The sequence below is a fragment of the Triturus cristatus genome, chromosome 10, assembly GCF_964204655.1.
Source record: "Triturus cristatus chromosome 10, aTriCri1.1, whole genome shotgun sequence".
Taxonomy (NCBI): domain Eukaryota; kingdom Metazoa; phylum Chordata; class Amphibia; order Caudata; family Salamandridae; genus Triturus; species Triturus cristatus.
Window position 1 is genome coordinate 102,442,098 of NC_140593.1, and position 20,017 is coordinate 102,462,114.

The following is a 20,017-nucleotide window of genomic DNA, read 5'->3' on the forward strand; positions in this document are numbered from 1 at the left end:
CCTCTCATTGATGGTTCCCCACAGAGTCAGCAATGATGCCCCTATCTGGATGGGGGAGGTAGTGTGGCCTGCTGCGTGTCAGGCTGGCATCTGTCAGACACCACTGGAGATCCCGAGCTGTCTCCTTCAAGATAGGAATGGAGTCAGAGCCGCAGCACTGATGCGGAACCCACTTGAATATGAGGTTCTATTGAAGGGTCTGCATGTGCTTCTTGGCTTTCAAGATGATAAGGATGCACGAGGCTAGGAGACTAAGAAGCTCCAGAATCATCTTCATCGACACCAAGGACAGATCCTGAAATACCGGGACCGCATCCCAAATGTCCTGGAGCCCGTGCGGCAGAGGGAAGACCTTGAATACCACGATAGACAGGGTTGCCCAAATGAATGGGGCCATTTGCTTAAGGCTCAGGTGGGACTTCAGCTCAGTGATAATGAAGCCCAATGACATCAGGAGTTTGGCCCTTATCTGGAGATGACATCTGATTGACTGCAGTGAGCCTCACTTAGTAGCCAATCAGCAAGGTACCAAAATATATGTACTACAGGCCTCTGAAGATTAGCAGAAACAACCACCATCACATGTCTGAACACTTGAGGGCAAAGGGGACTTAAAGTGTTCTTGGCTGTTAACAATGCCACATACAAACCTACCTACTGGTGCACAGGAGCACCACTAAGAGAAATCCAGGTCCAGCCTGGCTCCTGTGAGATATTGTAAAGGTGTGAAAGCTTTGGTTAGAAGTGTTTACCACAATCCACTATTTCAGCTGTAAATTGGCCACACTACCTCTTCATCTATCTCTGCCAGCAGCTCTGGCTCTTTATGAAGTAGTTCATCTTACGCTGCAGTTCCTCCTAGTTACAATAAAGGAGAAGGGGCAGCTACACTAATGCAGGTGGGCATGAAATGCTTCCAATTTCAATGGAGAGGCATTCGGCAGCAGTAGGACATGTGGTATCTCTTATATGCAATGCAAGTGAAAGGATACATTTTGCCATATTCCAATTTTTCTCTATCTCTGCAAGCGTTTTTGCTTCAATGTGGTGCTGTGTACTGAGAGCGAATCAACACATAATGAATGCAACACTGCTGCAAATGGCAACTGTAGGAAGGTGAATATATGACTATGGTTACCCCCAACTTTTTGCCTAGTGTCTAGCTGGTTTTTCGACTTAGTTGGCCTGAGATCCTGCCATTCAGGGTCTCAGGCTGTCTGCTCTCTCTTTAAAAAGGACTCCATGTACTTTAGGTGCATAACCAAATTGGTAGGGATCACCTTATTGGCCCCTGTATAGTGTACCCTAGGTACCCAGGGCATAGGTGTACCCTAGGCCTACCAGGAGCTGCAGCATGTATTATGCCACCCCTGGCCTGGCCTTCCATTATGACACAACTGGCTGATCACTCAGCTGGGGCAAGGTCGTGTAATCACCCCTTGCTTAGGTGTAGTATTCCTATACCTACCTTATATATAGACACATGTGTACCTATCAGCCACTCCTATGGCAGGCCTTAACAATCCTGGAGGCAGAGAGCTTGGTAACATGTGAGATGGTGCTCTAGCATGAGCTGAGCCTGTCTGCAGCTTTCGGAACCATGTCCTTATAGCTGTTCTATGATATAGCCTACCATATACTCTTAAAGTACCTTATAATCTTAAACAGTTTTGGTAACTATGGTTTGGCTTTATCAAAACATGTCGTGTAAGGTGTCTAACACTTTGGAATAATACCCCCATGCCATTTCTGGCGATGAGGATATTATTCATCCCTTCTAGAGGGAGAAGACATGTTGAAACCTACTTACCCAGTTAAAGTTAACCAGAGCCCCAGCATCACAAAATGGATGCTGCTGCCACAGACACAAGTCTGACCTCCTGCTGCTGGGAGTCCTTCCAGCGAGGGAGGCTTGGACAATAGGTTTCCTGCTTTGGGAGGTGCTAGCACCACCCCAGACAGGCCCTAGTGTATTGGGGCAGGGAGGGATGAAAGAAACTAGACACTGCCTGGGGCACACAAGGTGTCCCATGCATAGTCCAGTTCAAACCGAAGCTGGGGCACTCCAGCCTCAGCTCTGGCGCGAAACTGGACTAAGGAAAGGGGGTGTAACCACTCCCCTTCCTGGTCCCACCCATAGGAGGGACCTTGCAGGTAGCCCAGCCCACTAGCCCAGTATATCAGTAGGTAGCTGAGCCCTGCTAAATGGGATTAACCTGAATCTGCAACTTGAACAGAAACTCTGGACCTTCGACATTCGACCTCAGGAAGAAGACTGAAGAAATCTCCCTTGTGGCCAAGGAGTGACCACCCTGGGCAACCAGGCACCATCCAGCGACCGCTGCTTGCTTTGCGACTGATCCTACGAGGGACGACTGCAGAGACTGACCAGCGCCGAGACTTCCAGACACCTCTGACCCAGATCCACATCGACAGCGAAGCTGAGACCCGTGGAGGCGACGAGGGACGTGGGACCGGCGACTTGGGAAAAGTGGCTAGTAACTGACTAGCGCAACTTCTGAGGCTTCCTCGAGGCTGTGCTTGGGGAATTGAGAAGCCCCAATCCCGAGCACCATCTGCAAAGAAGATCAGCTCCCCACACTGCACGTGTTCTGCGTGGGGACCTTCTGCACCTGAGTTGCTCGACGTGTTGTCCGGTTGCTGGCCCATTGGCTAGTAGCCTCTGCAACGACGAACCTTTGTTTTCATCTTGCTGGTCCGGCTCCTCCAGACTGGCACCCGCTCCTCTGTGAAAGAGAAGCACCCCAGACCTTCCTGGTCTGCACCAGAAGCAAGTCCTCCATCCTGTGTGGGTTCCGCTTATCAAGGCTTGTTGGGTCCTAGCTCGACATCGACGCCGCCGACAGCAAGAGCCTTCGTGGGACAGCTCATCTCCTGGTCCTGGTTGTCCTCGATGCCTCCTGGTACCGTGGCTGCTGCGACAAGCTTCACCTCTTCACCTGCATCTTCACGACATCGCCTGGTTCCTTCCTGGTTCCTTCCTGGCTCCTGGCTGGTGACCTAGACTCTGTCCCTTCTGCTTGCAGGTATCCTTCCTTCTTGATTCCATCCTTGGGATCCACCGGACACTCTTCACTGACTGCCTGTAAGCAACTTTCCTTCAGGCATCCATAGGAGTCAACGACGAAACCCGACGCAAGTTCACACCTAGGCACCCGCAGCCCGTGGGCTAGGTAGCTTGAGTACTCCGGTGCTCACAAGGGTATTGTCTAGTTTCCAAGTCGCGACTTCCCAGCTATTCCAGAAGTGTCCTAAAACTGTTAATTTCTAATAACTACTATCGACTTTTACGCATTACGCGTGAGTGTTTCCACTCTGCACCTGAATCCCGTGGGCCTCCCACTTCCTAACCTTTGGTAGTATAGTGTAGCCCCAGCGATTCCCTAGGCCTAGGCCTATCCTGTGTTCGTGACAGTGGTCCTTATACCACTTACTTAGTATATGGTTTGCGTGGCCCCTAGGGCCTAACTGTATTACTTACCTGTGTGACTTAATGTATGCTTAAATAAGACTGTGTTGTACTTACCTCGAATCTCATAAAGAGTGTTGAGGGTTTGACTAGAATAAATACATTCTATTTTTATATATATCTGTTGTGGTGTCCTTTCATTTGGTATTCAAGGGATTACAAATGGTATAACAGCTGGCTTCACATGCCATACAGAGTTTAGCCTAAGACTGCTCTTGTCCATGCTACCACTAGGATAGCTGGTCTATAAGGTTGACTTTACAACCAATCACCATAAGGGTTGTTTGGACTGATACAAGGTGTACACTAGAATTAGTGACATCATATATCAGGCCAACTTCTCACAGCAACATACACCTGTAAAGGTGAACCTCTGCAGAGTTGCGGTCACACCTTTCATGAGGCCCCAATTAATTCAAATAATTAGTATATAAGTACTTAGGACTGGTGGTTTAGCAATTACCGTGCAAAGGAAGAGAATGTCACAGAACCCTCAAAACATTTTGAGGAAGATCGGCATCATGTCGCAATGTGCCAAAATCAAAACACAAATTTGTATGATAAGTAAACAAATGTTGAGAAACTATTGCCAAAATCAGAAGAAATGTTAATTTAAAAAATTTGATTCGTGTTATACAAAAGCTATTGAATATAGTTTATTAGTGTCATGTAGATAACAAATGATTGGAACAAAACAAATAATTGTTAAAACTGCTGCAGTTTCTAGAAAAACCAAATGCCAATAGAAACTGAAATACGGCATTATAACCCCCATTCCTTTGCATGACCGCTGATAAACGTGTTGTGTTTTCTTCGTTGGCAAATTATTTTGTGTCTAATCCAAATATCAAAAGAGGAATCAATGAGCTCAGGCCATTCAAATAAGACATATTAGATTAGATGTCGGTGGACAGGTTACTCCGCCACAATGGCGACGGACATCCGTCTGCCGAAATATAAATCCCATTCTATCCTATGGGATTCCCATTCTATCCTATGGGATTTGTATTTCAGCGGAAGGGATATCCGTCACCGTTGTGACGGAGTAACCCGTTGGCCAAGATCTAAATCAGGCTCAAAGTGTCTGGGATGTACTGAAATCTCGAAGAATACAGAGACTAAGGAAGACAAGTGAGTACCCTAGTATGGTCTGAGGCCCTGCTCATGACTGTTGTTTGTAACATATTGATTGTTCATAGAATCAGTCTGGACATTCCAGGGCACCATTCCAGTATGGACATCAGACATCAGCAACCTATGGCCTGCTTGTCAGGAGATTGGCTTCGCTTGGGAGACTTGGATGGTATAGCAGGAGCTCAAAACTAGATTATATCTGTTAATCGTATGTTAAAAAAGCATTACATAGAATCAGCATCACAAATGTTTTATCAATTACTTGTAGGAAACAGGAACCATTTGTAATGTATTGCCTTTAACAGTATAAATTTGTAGTTTGTTAGAATTCTCTCTCTCTACCCCTATATAAATACACTTCTTGTAAAAACAATTAGGGTGAACAGCCACTGCACACATTATTTTGTATCACAAGTTCACTACAAATAATGTTTGAGATTTAGTAATTTTAGCATTATAACACAATCGTTAAAAGTATCTCTCATGCTCTCTCTTTCTAATGAAATCCCAAAAAAGTATCAACACCACACAAATGTAGTTGGTTTACATTCCTATCCGTTTTTGAAACCACATCAACAAGTTCCTTCCCCATTACTCGATTAGAGAGAGGTTTAAACAATGTCAGCTACATGTTAAAAATTATGGACACAATAATGACACACATTAATTGAATTCGAAAACAACAATATCTACAGATAGATCTCATCCACGACCTTTCAGCCATGCTACCATTAAAACTGGCACTTGCAAGAACTTGAGTAACATGAACTCCCTCCTGTGTGATCCAGAATGTAAATCAAACGAGTAAGCATGCAAGCCCTCTGTCTAAATGTATTTACTAAATTATGCCCATATTTTGTTTGTAGACAAAATTAACAAGTTACTTACCTTCGGTAACGCTTTTTCTGGTGGATACAGTAGCTGCCTGTGGCTTCCTCACCTTATGAATACCCCCTGCGCCAGCATTCCACGGTAAATTCTTTCCTAGCTCTCCCACGTCGACGAGGACATCACAATAGCACGGCTCCGCTCGCGACACCGTATGACATCATCGGAGCCATAAGAGGACCTCGTCGTCGTGCTGACGTCAGTGCCACCCATTTTTTCCGTGCCACGGAGGCAAACAGGCGGACCGACACATTTTCAAAAGCAAACATAGCATACCAAATATATACATATATATAAATTTGCAAATGCATAACCAATAAAGACATAGAGAAATAGCAACTGAATAAGCATTTCTCATTATTAAAATATCAACATGATTAAGACATATTAAGATAAAATAATTTTTGGTAGAAACAGGTGGACAACGGGGAGGTGGGCGGGACTGTGAGGAATCCACAGGCAGATACTGTATCCGCCAGAAAAAGCGTTTCCGAAGGTAAGTAACTTGTTCTTCCGATGGATACTTCTGCCTGTGGATTCCTCACCTTATGAATAGATTCCCAAAGCCGTACACCTCTTGGAGGAGGGTGTCCACCTGACTAGACCAAAAAATCTTGCAAAACAGAACAAGCAAAATGGCCATCCCTCCTAACCACAGAGTCCAAGCAGTAATGCTTCGCAAAGGTGTGGAGGGAGGCCCAAGTTGCTGCCTTACAAATGTCAGCAACAGGAACACCTCTTGCCAAAGCAGAAGAAGTAGACTTAGCTCTGGTGGAATGAGCTCTGATACCTTCAGGAGGGTCCTTCTTGGCCGAGGCGGAGCAAATATTGATGCACAAGATAATCCACCTGGAGAGAGTTCTATTGTGCACAGCCTTGCCTTTCATCTTCCCAACATAGCCCACGAAGAGCTGATCATCCAACCTCAGATATCTTGTCTGATCCAAGTAAAAGCTGACAGATCTCTTAGGGTCCAAACGATGCAGTCTCTCCTCCTCCTTGGAAGGGTGAGGGGGAGGATAGATGGTAGGTAAAGTAATGGATTGTCCCAAATGAAAAGGGGGTAACCACCTTGGGAAGGAAAGCAGCCCTGGTCCTTAAGACCAACTTATCTGCATGAATGGTCAAGAAAGGAGGTTTCGAACTAAGAGCGTGATGCTCACTTACCCTCCTAGCCGAGGTAATAGCAATCAAGAAAACCGTTTTAAAAGAAAGAAGCCTCAATGGGCAAGTATGAAGAGGCTCAAACGGAGAACCCATTGAAAAGGTAAGAACGAGATTCAAGTCCCACTGAGGCATAATGAAAGGTGTGGGAGGGAACCTATTTGTAAGGCCCTTAATGAACCTCATGACAATGGGGGACTTAAAAAAAGACGGCTGGTCCGGCAAACATAGAAAAGCCGACAAGGCCGACAAATAGCCCTTAACAGTGGCTACAGTACAACCTTGTTGTGCCAAAGAATGTGAAAACTCCAGAATATTAGACAAACGGGCCTTCAAGGGGTCAATGTCTCTCTCCACACCACCTAACAAATCTGGACCATCTGGAAGAGTAAACAGACTTAGTGGAGTGTCGCCTGGACGATAAAATAACATCCACTATATCCGGCGGGAGAGAGAAAGAACTCAGGTTGCCACGTTCAATCTCCAGGCATGAAGGTGCAGGCTCTGGAGGTGGGGGTGTAGAACCTGCCCCTACGACTGCGAGAGGAGGTCTGCCCTGAGAGGGAGATGGAGCGGAGGTTGCTATGAGAGGTGAAGTAGATCTGTGTACCACACACTTCTTGGCAAATCCGGGGCAATCAATATGACTTGGGCCCGGTCTTGGCGAACCCCCCCCTTTAGAACCCGAGGAATCTAGGGTATGAGAGGAAACGCGTAAAGGAGTTGTGATCTCCAATCCTATTGAAACGCGTCCCCCAGCGCTCCCTGCATTGGATACTGGAGACTACAGAACAACGGGCAGTGCGTGTTCTCGTGAGTGGCAAACAGGTCCAACCGAGGAGACCCCCACATCTGAAAGATGTGACAGACCACCTCCGGATAAAGCCGCCATTCGTGATCGGCCGAGAAACGCCGACTGAGACTGTCCGCATGAACATTGAGCACACCGTCCAGATGATTTGCAAACACACAAATCTGATGGTTCTGAATCCAGGACCAGAGTCGCAGAGCCTCTCGACATAGACGAAACGACCCTACACCTCCCTGTTTGTTGATATACCACATCGCAGTAGTGTTGTCCGTCAGGACCTAAACCGACTGACCGCGAAGGGAAGGGAGGAAGGCCTTTAGTGCCAAACGAATCGACCGCAATTCCAGCAGGTTGATATGAAGTAACCTTTCCTCTGGAGACCACAGACCATTGACCTCCGGATCCCCCAGATGAGCACCCCACCCTAGAGTGGAGGCATCCGTGATCACTGTAGCCACCGGTGGAGCAGGCTAAAAGGGCTTTCCTTGAGACAGGTTGCCCTGCACACTCCACCAAATCAGCTCCGCTGCAGCTTCTCTGGAGATCTTGACTTTCTCCCCGAGATCTTCGTTGTGCTGATGCCACTGCCTGTGGAGGCACCACTGGAGTGCCCTAATGTGCCAGCATGCATGGTTGACCAACAGAATGCAGGTAGCGAACAGACCGCGCAGGCAAAGAACCTTTAGGACTAAAACAACCGCTCCATCGTGAAATAAAGGAATCATTTCCTGTATGTTGAGAATCCTCTGTGGAGGTGGGTATGCTCGACATACAGAAGTGTCCAGTATTGCCCTATGAACAGGCTGCGCTGAGAAGGCAACGGATAAGATTTGGGTACATTTATCGAATAACTCAAATTGAACAGCAGATGAGCTGTTACCTGTAAGTGGCGCGAAACCAACTCTGGAGACTCCGCTTTCAACAGCCAGTCGTCCAGGTAGGGGAAAACAGGAACCCCTGACCTTCTGAGATGAGCCGCTACCACCGCCATCACCTTTGTAAAGACTCGAGATGCGGGAGTAAGAACGAACGGAAGAACCGCAAACTGATAATGTTGCGACCCTACCTAGAACCGGAGAAACTTCCGATGCTACCTCAGGATGGGAAGATGAAAATACGCATGCTGTAGATCGATGGACACCATCCAGTCTCCCTGTTGCAGCGCAAGGAGAACCTGAGCCAAGGTCAACATTTTGAACTTCTCCTGTCTGAGGTAAAGGTTCAAAATCCTGAGGTCCAGGATCGGTCTTAAGCGACTGTCCTTTTTGGGGATCAGGAAATACCGGCAGTAGCAACCCTGACCCCTTTCCTGCACCGGAACAACCTCTATCGCACCTTTCTGAAGCAAGGTAAGAACCTCCTGCTGTAAAAGCAGTAAGTGGTCCTCTGAGCAACAACCCTGGTGAGGAGGGTAAGGAGGAGGAAACTCCAAAAAAGGGAGGGCGTACCCATTCTCTACAAGATTCAAGACCCAACAATCTGACGTGATTAGTCTCCACTCTTGTAGAAAATGGGACACCCGACCCCCTACCGGACCAACATGTTCTAAGATGGGGGATTTAGAACTGCTTTCCTGATGTACCAACGGTGGCGGGAGGGGAAATAGAGGACGAGGAGGAGGATTGTTGTCGAGCTGCTCCCCTGATGCCTCTTTTATTCCTCCCTCTGTAAGTCTTGTACAAGGGATTCTGCTGTTGCTGGCCCTGTTGAGATTGCTGACGGCCACAAAAGGAAGCCGATCTCCCAAATCCACGATACCGCTTGTAGCCGTACCCTCTGGACTGCACCTGGCGGCCCAGAGACCTTGCAGTAGCCCTGCTGTCTTTAAAATGCTCTAATGCTGAGTCCGCCTTTGATCCAAAGAGCTTTGACCCATCAAAGGGCAAATCCAGCAAAGTCGCCTGAACATCAGGTGAGAAGCCAGACTCACGGAGCCAAGCCTGCCTCCTTGCAGCCACAGAAGATCCCATCACACGAGCCACAGAGTCAGCAGTGTCCAGGCCTGATTGAATCACCTGACGTGCAGTAGCCTGCGAATTAGAAAGGACTTCCATGAAATTAGCCCGATCCTCCTCAGGCAACTTAGGAGCTAGCTGCATGACTGAGTCCATTAAAGCATGAATATATCTTCTGAGAAGACAGGTAGCATTAGTAGATTTAAGAGCCATACTCGAAGAAGAGAACACCTTCTTCGCCGCCTGCTCCAACTTCTTAGAATCTCTATACCCAACAATGGTAGGGAAAGAACCAAAAGACTGCTTCGAACAAGAAGCCTGGACAACAAGACCTTCCGACGTAGGATGAGAGGATAAAAAAGCCGGATCACCAGGAGCAGGCCTGTACCTCCTAGCAATGGAGCACGAAACAGCAAGAGCAGACAAAGGCTTCTGCCACACCTCCAATATTGGCTCTGTCAAATCATCTGTAAAGGGAAGCAACGTTCAGAAGAAGATGAAGAAGTATTAAGAACTTATGTAAGAATGTTAGATTTCACCTCAGCCAAGAGAAGCTGTAAACAAAGCAAATGAGCCGCCTTCCTTATAACCATGCGATAACGGAGCAATGTCTTGCACAACACCGGCAGTAGCAGATGGGAGATTATACTCAGGAGAAGTATCCAATCCACTTGCTTCACAGAGGCCCTCAAACTCATCCATGGAATCAACAATCTCCCCTTCCTCCTGATCCTGTGCATACTCCTCCTCTTCAAGGATCCTCTGCGCCTCTCTCTTAGAGCGCTGCTTAGGAATCAGCGTCGGCGGCGCCACATGTGACGTCGGTGAAGCCATCAAAGGCATCGACGGAGGAGCATCGACCTCGAACCTCGACGCCGATCGAACTCGAGGCGGCGCCGAATCAACAGCCGAAGGAGTCCGTGGAGCCGGAGTGGAAGACCTCGGTGCCGGGAAATGCCAAGCCGGAGTCGACGGCAAGAAGGGCATAAAAGGTGCCTGGGGATAAAATTGAGGAACACTCAAGTTAAAGGCCAAAGGAGCCACGGGGCCCGAAGGCATGCCGGATGGAGCAGAGGCCCTGGCAAACATGCCAAACATCGCATTAAGGAAATGCGAAGAGTCTGAACCAGGAGCAGGAAAAGCAGGATATGGATCCGTACCTTCCTGAGGTCGAGCTGGAGGCTGCGGAGCTGGGGACGGCGCCCGCACCGGAGAGCACACTCGACCTGGAGACGACTCCCTAGGCACCTGAGACATCGCTGGAGCCGGTGAGTCTTCATGTTGCGAAGAACCCTTCGAAGCCGGCGACTCCGGAGCTGGAGATGGAACAAGCGTTCCCTGAGGAGAAGAAGGTGAAACAAAGTCCTTCCTTCGAGGCCGTTCAGTCGGCGACCTCAACCTAGAGGCCCTGGCCTTCAAAGAACGGTGTCGAGAGCCATGCCTCCTCTTGGACTTCTTATGCTTCCTCGACTTCGATGTATGGGATGACGAAGACTTCGCTCTCTTACAACCTCTCTTCTCCTTGGCTTTGGCCATGAACAACTTAGCCTCACGCTCCATAATGGCCTTAGGATTCATCTTCCTGCAGCTTCGACACTCCTCAACACCATGGTCCGAAGATAAACACCAGAGGCAATCTTCATGCAGGTCCATAATTGACATATGCCCGCCACACTCCCTGGAAGTAGCCATCAGGAAACAAACAAGTGATACAAAGTTTTTCTTGAAGAAAATGGAGAGCCCTAAGAAAAACCGTTAAGCGTCGACGGCGCAGAAAAAATGGAACAGACGTCAGCATGCCAACGAGGTCCTCTTATGGCTCCGATGACGCCATACGGTGTCGCGAGCGGAGCCGTGCTATTGTTATGTCCTCGTCGACGTGGGAGAGCTAGGAAATAATTTCCCGTGGAATGCTGGCGTAGGGGGTATTCATAAGGTGAGGAATCCACAGGCGGAAGTATCCATCAGAATAATGGTGCATTATAAAAACATATTTAAACCAACATGCTGCATTATTATTTCTTGATTAAGAGAATAATAACCCTGGAGACGCCAACCATGCAATGACATCATACAAATTTGTAAGAACTGATTGTTTTTCTATATCCTATTTGGCCTTATTTACATTCAAAACCTCGCCTAGATATACCTGTAACAATATTGAATTATGAGCTATTTTAGGTTAAATCAACGCAGATACATGGTATTCAATGTATACAAGTTTCCGATTAAGCCAAGATTAGCTGTTATGGCGTGCATAGATATCTTTCCAAGGGTTAGTGTCTTCCTCCACCCTGTGTATGGATATGTAGTTAGGCTTATGTGCCCCTGCACCGCTTTGCACGGTATGGCTTAAGAAAGGATCCCAAAGAGAGGGCACAAAATAAGACTCATGCAAAGGGCAGTGGACAACATCTCTCTCATGAAACCCTTTCATGCTTCTGCTTTTGTGACCAACTGCATCACTATGCAAATTGACATCCCAATCTTTTGTTATACATGTTAAGCACCCTACTGCTGAGCACTGGCATGGTTAGGATCAGCAATATAAATAACTATAATAAAAGCATAATTAGAAACTTTATATTCTTTTAATAAGGAAGCAAAATCTCCTATTCTTTCCCAAAAATGAGAATCAACTTTGCCACAGAATGATTTCTATTCAAGATTCAGTTCTTGACTTATAAAATGTAAGTCAAAATGTACCAAATGCTACACCCACATATTTAGACATAATTACTATTTGTAAACCATACATATATCACTGGACAGAGGTATCTAATTAGATTTGGTGAATAAAAACTGTTTCTAATTGAATCTTTACGTTGCCTTGGTGGTATTCAACTTTCACATGATATTAATGAGGTATACACAATACATTGGTCAGTGACGGATTCCATTGAATTTGCCCAAATATTTAAAATAAAAATATATATTTCGATCACCTTGAATTTCATGAACATGAACATTAGTGTAATTGTGACTCAAGAAAAGACATTGTACAGGGAAGCATCAAGGCTTTCCCTGGGTAGAATACTGCAGCTCAGACATAAAAGCAGGAGTCCTGGCAACAGGTTACTTAGAGAGAACAAATGTATCTGAAGCAGTACTGTGGCACCTAGGTGGCCTTGTATCAGAAATGGGGACACCTTTTGCTTATATTGCACAGGGACCTGAACCTGGAGCTGGTCCTCTCTTTTTTGTTCCTCCATCAATTCTAAGGAAGTCAAAGGCGTGAGTAAGCCTTGAGGTCGGCTTAGTAGCAGAAGCAGATTTATGGGCTTAAGATGTTGAACCTGAATTGTTAATTAAAAATTACATTTTGGCACAAGTTTTGCCACAACTCACCTAACTACTTAGCCCTTCAAAGTATAACACAAAAGCCCATGCCTCAGGGGCACCCTAAAGGGCAACAAACACACTTGTCACCCTCATCCTCCTTGGGCAGAAGGAATGCCAAATTAGGGCATTCCACTGCAAACAGCAGCAAGGATACAGACCACAAATACATAAACGGTGAGAGAGAGCAAGCATAGTCTGTAGTGCTCAACTTTAGGGGAAAAAGGGTATTTGGCTAATGTGCAGACCAGGAGACCTGCGACTGACTGAATCCTAGCTTTCCAACGTGACCAAATCGAAGGCTCCTGGTCAGTTCAATTTTTGCCACATTCCTCACTTCTCTTATCCTCAAACCTTCAGTTCAGTGTGTGCTATACAAGAAAAGGCATTGATTCTGACCTTGTCAGTGAACTGCTCCCCTCCCAGCACAGCTCTGCCTAGGTAGCTGCTGCCCCTGACCCTTGCTGGTCTGAGTTCAAAGCCCTCCTCCACCCGCAGGCACCCACCTGCGTCTCATCCCTGGTGGTCCTGTGGGGAACTTCTCTGATCGACCACTGCTCTGCCCTCAGTCTCTCCATCTTCTGATCTCTTTTTCCCTGCTTTTCATTTTTCTTTGTTTCTTTTCACATTTTTCCTCTCTCCTGCCTGTGCGCCTTTTCCCCCTGTGTCCCTGCACCTGCTCATCCACGGCAGCCCACCCTCCTCCGGCGCCACATCCCGGTTCCCGCTTTCCCGCTTCCCAACTGTCCGGCCCTCCCCCTCACACTACTTATGGCAGCCGTTGTGGGGCTGCACAAAAGGAGCGCCAAAGGCAAGCCCGTCTGTGCCTGTCCATGTCTGGACCGCGCTCAGTGCCATTGACCCTGGTTCCTGGACCATCCACCGTTACAATGCCAGTACACTCCACGCCCTCAACACTAAACGCCATACCGCCTGCTGCCAGGCATCGCCGAATGACACCCAGGGCCCTTTCTCCTGTCAGAACTGCCACTACACCTTTGCCTGCAACTGCACACCAGCCGCACCCACCACACGTACGACAACCACCAGACCTACCGCCTCAAATGCATCCTGCTCAACATACGTTCCCTACACAAACACGCTGTAGAGATCTGGGATCTGCTTGACTCCATTGATCCTGACATTGCCTTCCTCACAGAAACCTGGATGAAGCCTACCTCTGCCCTGGACATCGCCACCGCCAACCAAGAAAGTTACAAGATCATTCACAAGGACTGCATCAACTAACAGGGGGGAGGCATTGCCATTGTACACAAAAGCACTCTCTGCCTCACCACCCCTACAGGCGAGTACTCGACCAACATGAAGCACCTCCACTTATAAGAAAGCCAGATGGTTGTCTCCTGCCTTCATGAGTCCAGATGCACCTGTAGACAGCTCAAGAAGAGATGGAGGACCAGCAAGACATTGGAAGACCACTCACCCTTCAAGACCGCTATCACCGTACACCACCACCTCATTAGAACAACAATGAAAGCTGCCCTACAAGAAAGGATCAATGCCAACGCACTCAATAGTAAAGAACTTTTCACCATGCTCAAAGAATTGCCAGACCCAGCTCAGAGACAGCAGACATCCCATTGTCCCAAGACCTCTGCAACAACCTCTGCACTTTCTTACACCCCAAGATTAAGAAGATATACAACAGCTTTGACAGCCTCAATACCCAAGAACCTCCCACCTCACCGCAACCTCCACATCCAGCAGACTGTAGTCAGCTGGACTCCCCTCACCACTGATGACACCCTCAAGATCATGAAGAGCATCCACTCCAGAGCACTCCTGGACCCCTGCCCGCACCACATTGACAACAGAACCGGCACCACCATCGCCCAAACTATGTCACACCATCAACTGTGCGAACACACAAAGAGATGATGGACGGAGCGCTGAAAGTTTTCAGACACTCTCCCCCAGTCACAATCTGGGTTGAATCCATCATCGTTCTTTAGCTCACTTCGCCACCCTAGTTCAGACAGAGCTATAATAATAATAATCCACATTTTTAAAGCGCGAACAATCACCCGTAAGGGTCTCTAGGCGCTGAGGGCCATCGGGAAGATTAAGCAAGCTATTGCCCAGAGTCACATGGTGCTGGGCTAATCTGCCGCCGGGGATCGAACCGTGATCCCCAGATTCCGGAGGCAGTCGCCCTGGCCGCGGCGCCACACCTCTTCCCCACATTATTATACTCATTTGCATGGCGCAACAAATCATCCCCAGGGGATCTCTTGGCGCCTGAGAAGAGGACACCCTATAAGCAGTATAATCTTAAAACAGCCAGGTCTTATGCATTTTCTTGAATCGAGAAAGGTTAGAACAGGCACGAATCTCCCCAGGAGGCTGTTCCAGTGGCTGGGGGCTAAATGAGAGAAGGCACGGCAGCCCATTTTGGCCTTCCTTATTCTCCGCGTGCAGAGCAGATTGCGATTGCTAGATCTCAACTGAGGCACGGGTTGATAAAGTTCAAGTTTCTTCTTGAGATAGGCAGGGCCAGTCCCCTGGAGAGACTTAAAGACCGTACATAACAACTTGAAGATAGCTCGTTTCCTGATGGGAAGCCAGTGTAGTTGGCGAAGGAGAGGGGGTGCGCGCCGGTTTATTGAGGGCAAGGCGAGCTGTCGTATTTTGAACCACCTGCAGTTTTGATAACAGGTCTTCCCTTATTCCAACCAGCAAAGAGTTGTCATAATCCAGTCGACTAGCCAGGAGTGACTGAATAAGAGTTTTTCTAGCCGTGAGAGGGATCCAAGGGAAGATCTTTCTAAGCATCCGCATTGTTCCGAAGCAGGTGCCTGACAGAGTCTTCACCTGTTCCTCCATAGACAATTTATTATCAATTCTGATGCCTAGATTCTTAGCCCATCTTTTTGGGGAGGGCGCCTCTCCTAGTTCTGGTGGCCACCAATCTGGGGTCCACAATTCCTCTGCTTTACCAAACAGCAGTATCTCTGTTTTGATGGACTTAAGCTGAAGGAAGTTCTTCCTCATCCATCTCGCTTGACATACAGTTTTTAAACGTTAATTTGGTTGCTGCAGGGTCCTCCTCTATGGGGACTATCCCCTGCATGTCGTCTGCATGCAATATGGTCTCAAACCCACAACTTCTAATAATTGAGGCCAAGGGGGCCACATTTACATTAAACAAGGTGGGACTTAGGATGGATCCCTGTGGGACTCCCTTATCCACCAAAGTGGTTTGTGACATATGCAAATCAGTCTTGACCCTGTGCCTCATGGGAACAGTCCAACCTGAACTGCCAAGCCATGTCTTCCATGGACCAGAAACAAGCATCCTGGGACCGGTTTCGGGCTTACAGCCCTCATCAGCCAGGCCAGCTTGAATCCAGTGACAAACTGAGCAAGGGACCCACGTCAGGGCATACCCTGCCAACTTAGGGCGACCAAAGCAAACACAAAGAGATGATGGACGGAGCGCTGAAACTTTTCAGACACTCTCCCCAGTCACAGATCTAGGTTGAAGCCATCATTGTTCTTTAGCTCACTTCGCCATCCCAGTTCAGACACAGCCACAACTTCTAATAATTGAGGCCAAGGGGGCCACATTTACATTAAACAAGGTGGGACTTAGGATGGATCCCTGTGGGACTCCCTTATCCACCAAAGTGGTTTGTGACATATGCAAATCAGTCTTGACCCTGTGCCTCATGGGAACAGTCCAACCTGAACTGCCAAGCCATGTCTTCCATGGACCAGAAACAAGCATCCTGGGACCGGTTTCGGGCTTACAGCCCTCATCAGCCAGGCCAGCTTGAATCCAGTGACAAACTGAGCAAGGGACCCACGTCAGGGCATACCCTGCCAACTTAGGGCGACCAAAGCAAACACAAAGAGATGATGGACGGAGCGCTGAAACTTTTCAGACACTCTCCCCAGTCACAGATCTAGGTTGAAGCCATCATTGTTCTTTAGCTCACTTCGCCATCCCAGTTCAGACACAGCCACAACTTCTAATAATTGAGGCCAAGGGGGCCACATTTACATTAAACAAGGTGGGACTTAGGATGGATCCCTGTGGGACTCCCTTATCCACCAAAGTGGTTTGTGACATATGCAAATCAGTCTTGACCCTGTGCCTCATGGGAACAGTCCAGCCTGAACTGCCAAGCCATGTCTTCCATGGACCGGAAACAAGCATCCTGGGACCGGTATCGGGCTTACAGCCCTCATCAGCCAGGCTAGCTTGAATCCAGAGACAAACTGAGTAAGGGACCCACGTCTGGGCATACCCTGTCAATTTAGGGCAAACAAAGCAAACACAAAGAGACTCCATCAACTCCACCACCTTCCCAGAAGACTGGAAATATGCAGAGATCAACCCCTTGCTGAAGAAACCCTCTGCCGACCCGACGGACCTCAAGAACTTCAGACCCATCTCTCTTCTTCCCTTCCGAGCCAAGGTCATCGATAAGGCACCCAACTTTCCGATTTCATCGAAGTGAACCACATCCTGACCTCTCCCAATCTGGCTTCAAAAGCAACCATAGCACGGAGACTGCCCTCCTCGCCGCCACAGATGATGTCCGCACCATGCTTACCCGATGCAAAACTGCAGCCCTCATCCTCCTGGACTGCTCGGCCGCTTTCTATACTGTTTCGCACTGCACCATATGCACAACACACATCGACGCCGGCATCCGCAACTAAGGCTTGGAATGGATCCCTCCTTCCTCACAGGCGGAACACAGAGTCAGACTACCACCGTTTCACTCTGAACCCACAGAGATTAGCTGCGGAGTGCCTCAGGGCTCCTCCCTGAGCCCCACTCTCTTCAACATTTACATGACCCCACTCACAGCCATCGTCAGGAAGCCCGGACTCAACATTGTCTAATATGCTGATGACACCCAGCTGATGCTCTCCTTGACCAACGAACCCACAGTCACCAAGAACATTCACGACAGGATGAAGCTGTCGCCACCTGGGTGTACAGCTGTCTCAATCTCAATTCAGAGAAGACTGAAATCCTTTTCATGGGCTCCAACCCCGCTGCCTGGGGTCACTCCTGGTGGCCCACAGCACTTGGAACCCCTCCATACCCACAGACCATGCACAGAACCTCGGCATCATACTGCAATCCTCGCTCACCATGAGCTGCCCGATCAATGCTGTCTCATGATCCACAAGCTAAACCTGCTATAAAAGATCTTTAAGTGGATCTCCATTGAATTCAGAAAGATGGTCACCCATGCACTCTTCAGCAACAGAATCGACTACGGCTATGCACTCTACACCGGCATCACCCAGAAACTCCTCAAGAAACTGCAGAACATTCAAAACGCCTCCGCCAGACTCATCCTCAATATCCCCCACCACAGCCACATCACCGGCCACCTGAGAGACCTCCACTGGCTTCCAGTAAACAAAAGAATCACCTTCAAGCTCCTCACAAACACCTACAAAGCACTTCATGATGCGGGACCTATGTACCTTAACCACCTCCTCGCATTCCTTGCACCCACAAGAGACCTTGGCTCCACCCATTGGCCCTGGCTACCGTCCCACGTATCCACAAGACCCAAGCCGGAGAAGGATCCTTCTCGTACCTTGCAGCAAAGACCTGGAACATCCTGGCCCTCCACCTCAGACAATCACCGTCACTGCCTCAATTCACGAAGGACCTCAAGACCTGCCTCTTCGACCGAACCACAGCGACTTCGATGGACCAAAGGTTTCCCTCCCCTTTGCCCCCAGAGCCTTGAGACCCTTAACGGGGAGTAGTCGCGCTCTACAAGCCGACTGATTGATTGATTGATTGATTGATTGATTGATTGATTGATTGATTCAGCTCTGTAGGAACAGAAGAGAAATGATAAATGGATCTGATGGTCCGTTTGTATGGGAGAGTTGATGGACAACATGTGTATCAATATGTTTGCTCCATCAAAACATCTTAAATCTGGCAAGCTCTTAAGCAGTCTTAATGTTGGGCCCATAATAACTATGCCTTACAACTTTTCTTATGGGTTGTCATCCCTCTTTAGGTGAAGTAAGTTATCAATATAATACAAATAGTAATGTTAATGACTATTAATTGTGGTATTGGAACTTGAGGATTGCAGAAATACACTAGTTGTGTGATGCTTGTGGAACAAAAGAAGAACATTGGTGCAACTCTGTTCAAATTTCGAACTTGTAAATCACTCACTAACATATTTCAGTATTCATGTTTTTTTAGAGAAAAATTGATAAAATAATTCACAAATATAAAAGAAGAAACAAAAATGCTGATATGAAAGAGAGTCACAGAGGAATTGCAGCCTTCCATGCAGACAATAAAACTACCCCTCAGATCAGCATAGGCCCGGGTGGGATTTTGAAAATAATTATTGTGGTAAAGCTGTAAATTGAAACTGACAGCAACACCTTAACTGATAATTTACATCACTATAATTCATTAATTAATAGGTACCTTTGAATGGTGCATGTCACCTTCTCTGAATAGACTCCTTCTGGCACGCCTTCATAGACAGCCTCAACTATCTATAAAAAAATAAATGTTGAAGAGAATGTCAATAAAGAACTTCAAATCATGGATGAGAATTTTAAGAGAAAAACACCGCCACTGAATAAAGATGAATGAACTTCTAAACAAGTCAACAAAATGCATTTTTTAGTGTGTCCCAGCAGAGAGCAGCATAGCCAGTCGCTGAAATGAATGGTGCAGTGGAGGACGCGTCGCTGAGACGTACCCACGTACCCAGGCAACGCTCACGCTTCACTTGAGCGGCTTTGCTGGTTTGTGAGAACAGGGAGCACCCGCAGCACTTAGTCATGATGGTAGTTGTTGCCGCTGCTGTTTTGTGGTCAGGTTGTATACGCCACAAGGTGCCGCAAGGGGGTAGTTCAGCTGCTGCTCCCATACAATCAGAAGATTTAACATGAACTTATGTATTAATATGAACAGGTGCACATACAATATACATGATCTACACTGAAAGAAATCAATGTCTCAATCAATTTCCCATTATAATAGCTAAGGGATGTGCTAAAGTACATTGAAAGGAGCCTCCCCTTTGCTGATCAGGCAATATCATTAATAATAATATTAATGCCAGTATTTGTAAAGCGCAAACGATTACCCGAGGGTGTCAAGGCACTGGGGGCCATCGGGAAGATTAAGTGAGCTATTGCCCAGAGTCACATGGTGCTGGGCTAACCTGCCGCCGGGGATCGAGCCGTGAGCCCCTGCGT

General features: G+C 47.7%; 1 protein-coding gene across 2 annotated transcripts in view; it reads right to left on the reverse strand.

Annotated features, from left to right (window-relative positions):
- Nucleotides 1-20,017, reverse strand: part of NEK10 (NIMA related kinase 10) — a 1,348,206-nt gene that overhangs the window by 457,974 nt on the left and 870,215 nt on the right. For both annotated transcript variants that reach the window (XM_085630543.1, XM_085630544.1), the window contains exon 25: nucleotides 19,236-19,306. In XM_085630543.1, coding sequence (XP_085486669.1) covers nucleotides 19,236-19,306 — 71 coding nt within the window. The remainder of the gene's footprint in view (nucleotides 1-19,235; nucleotides 19,307-20,017) is intronic.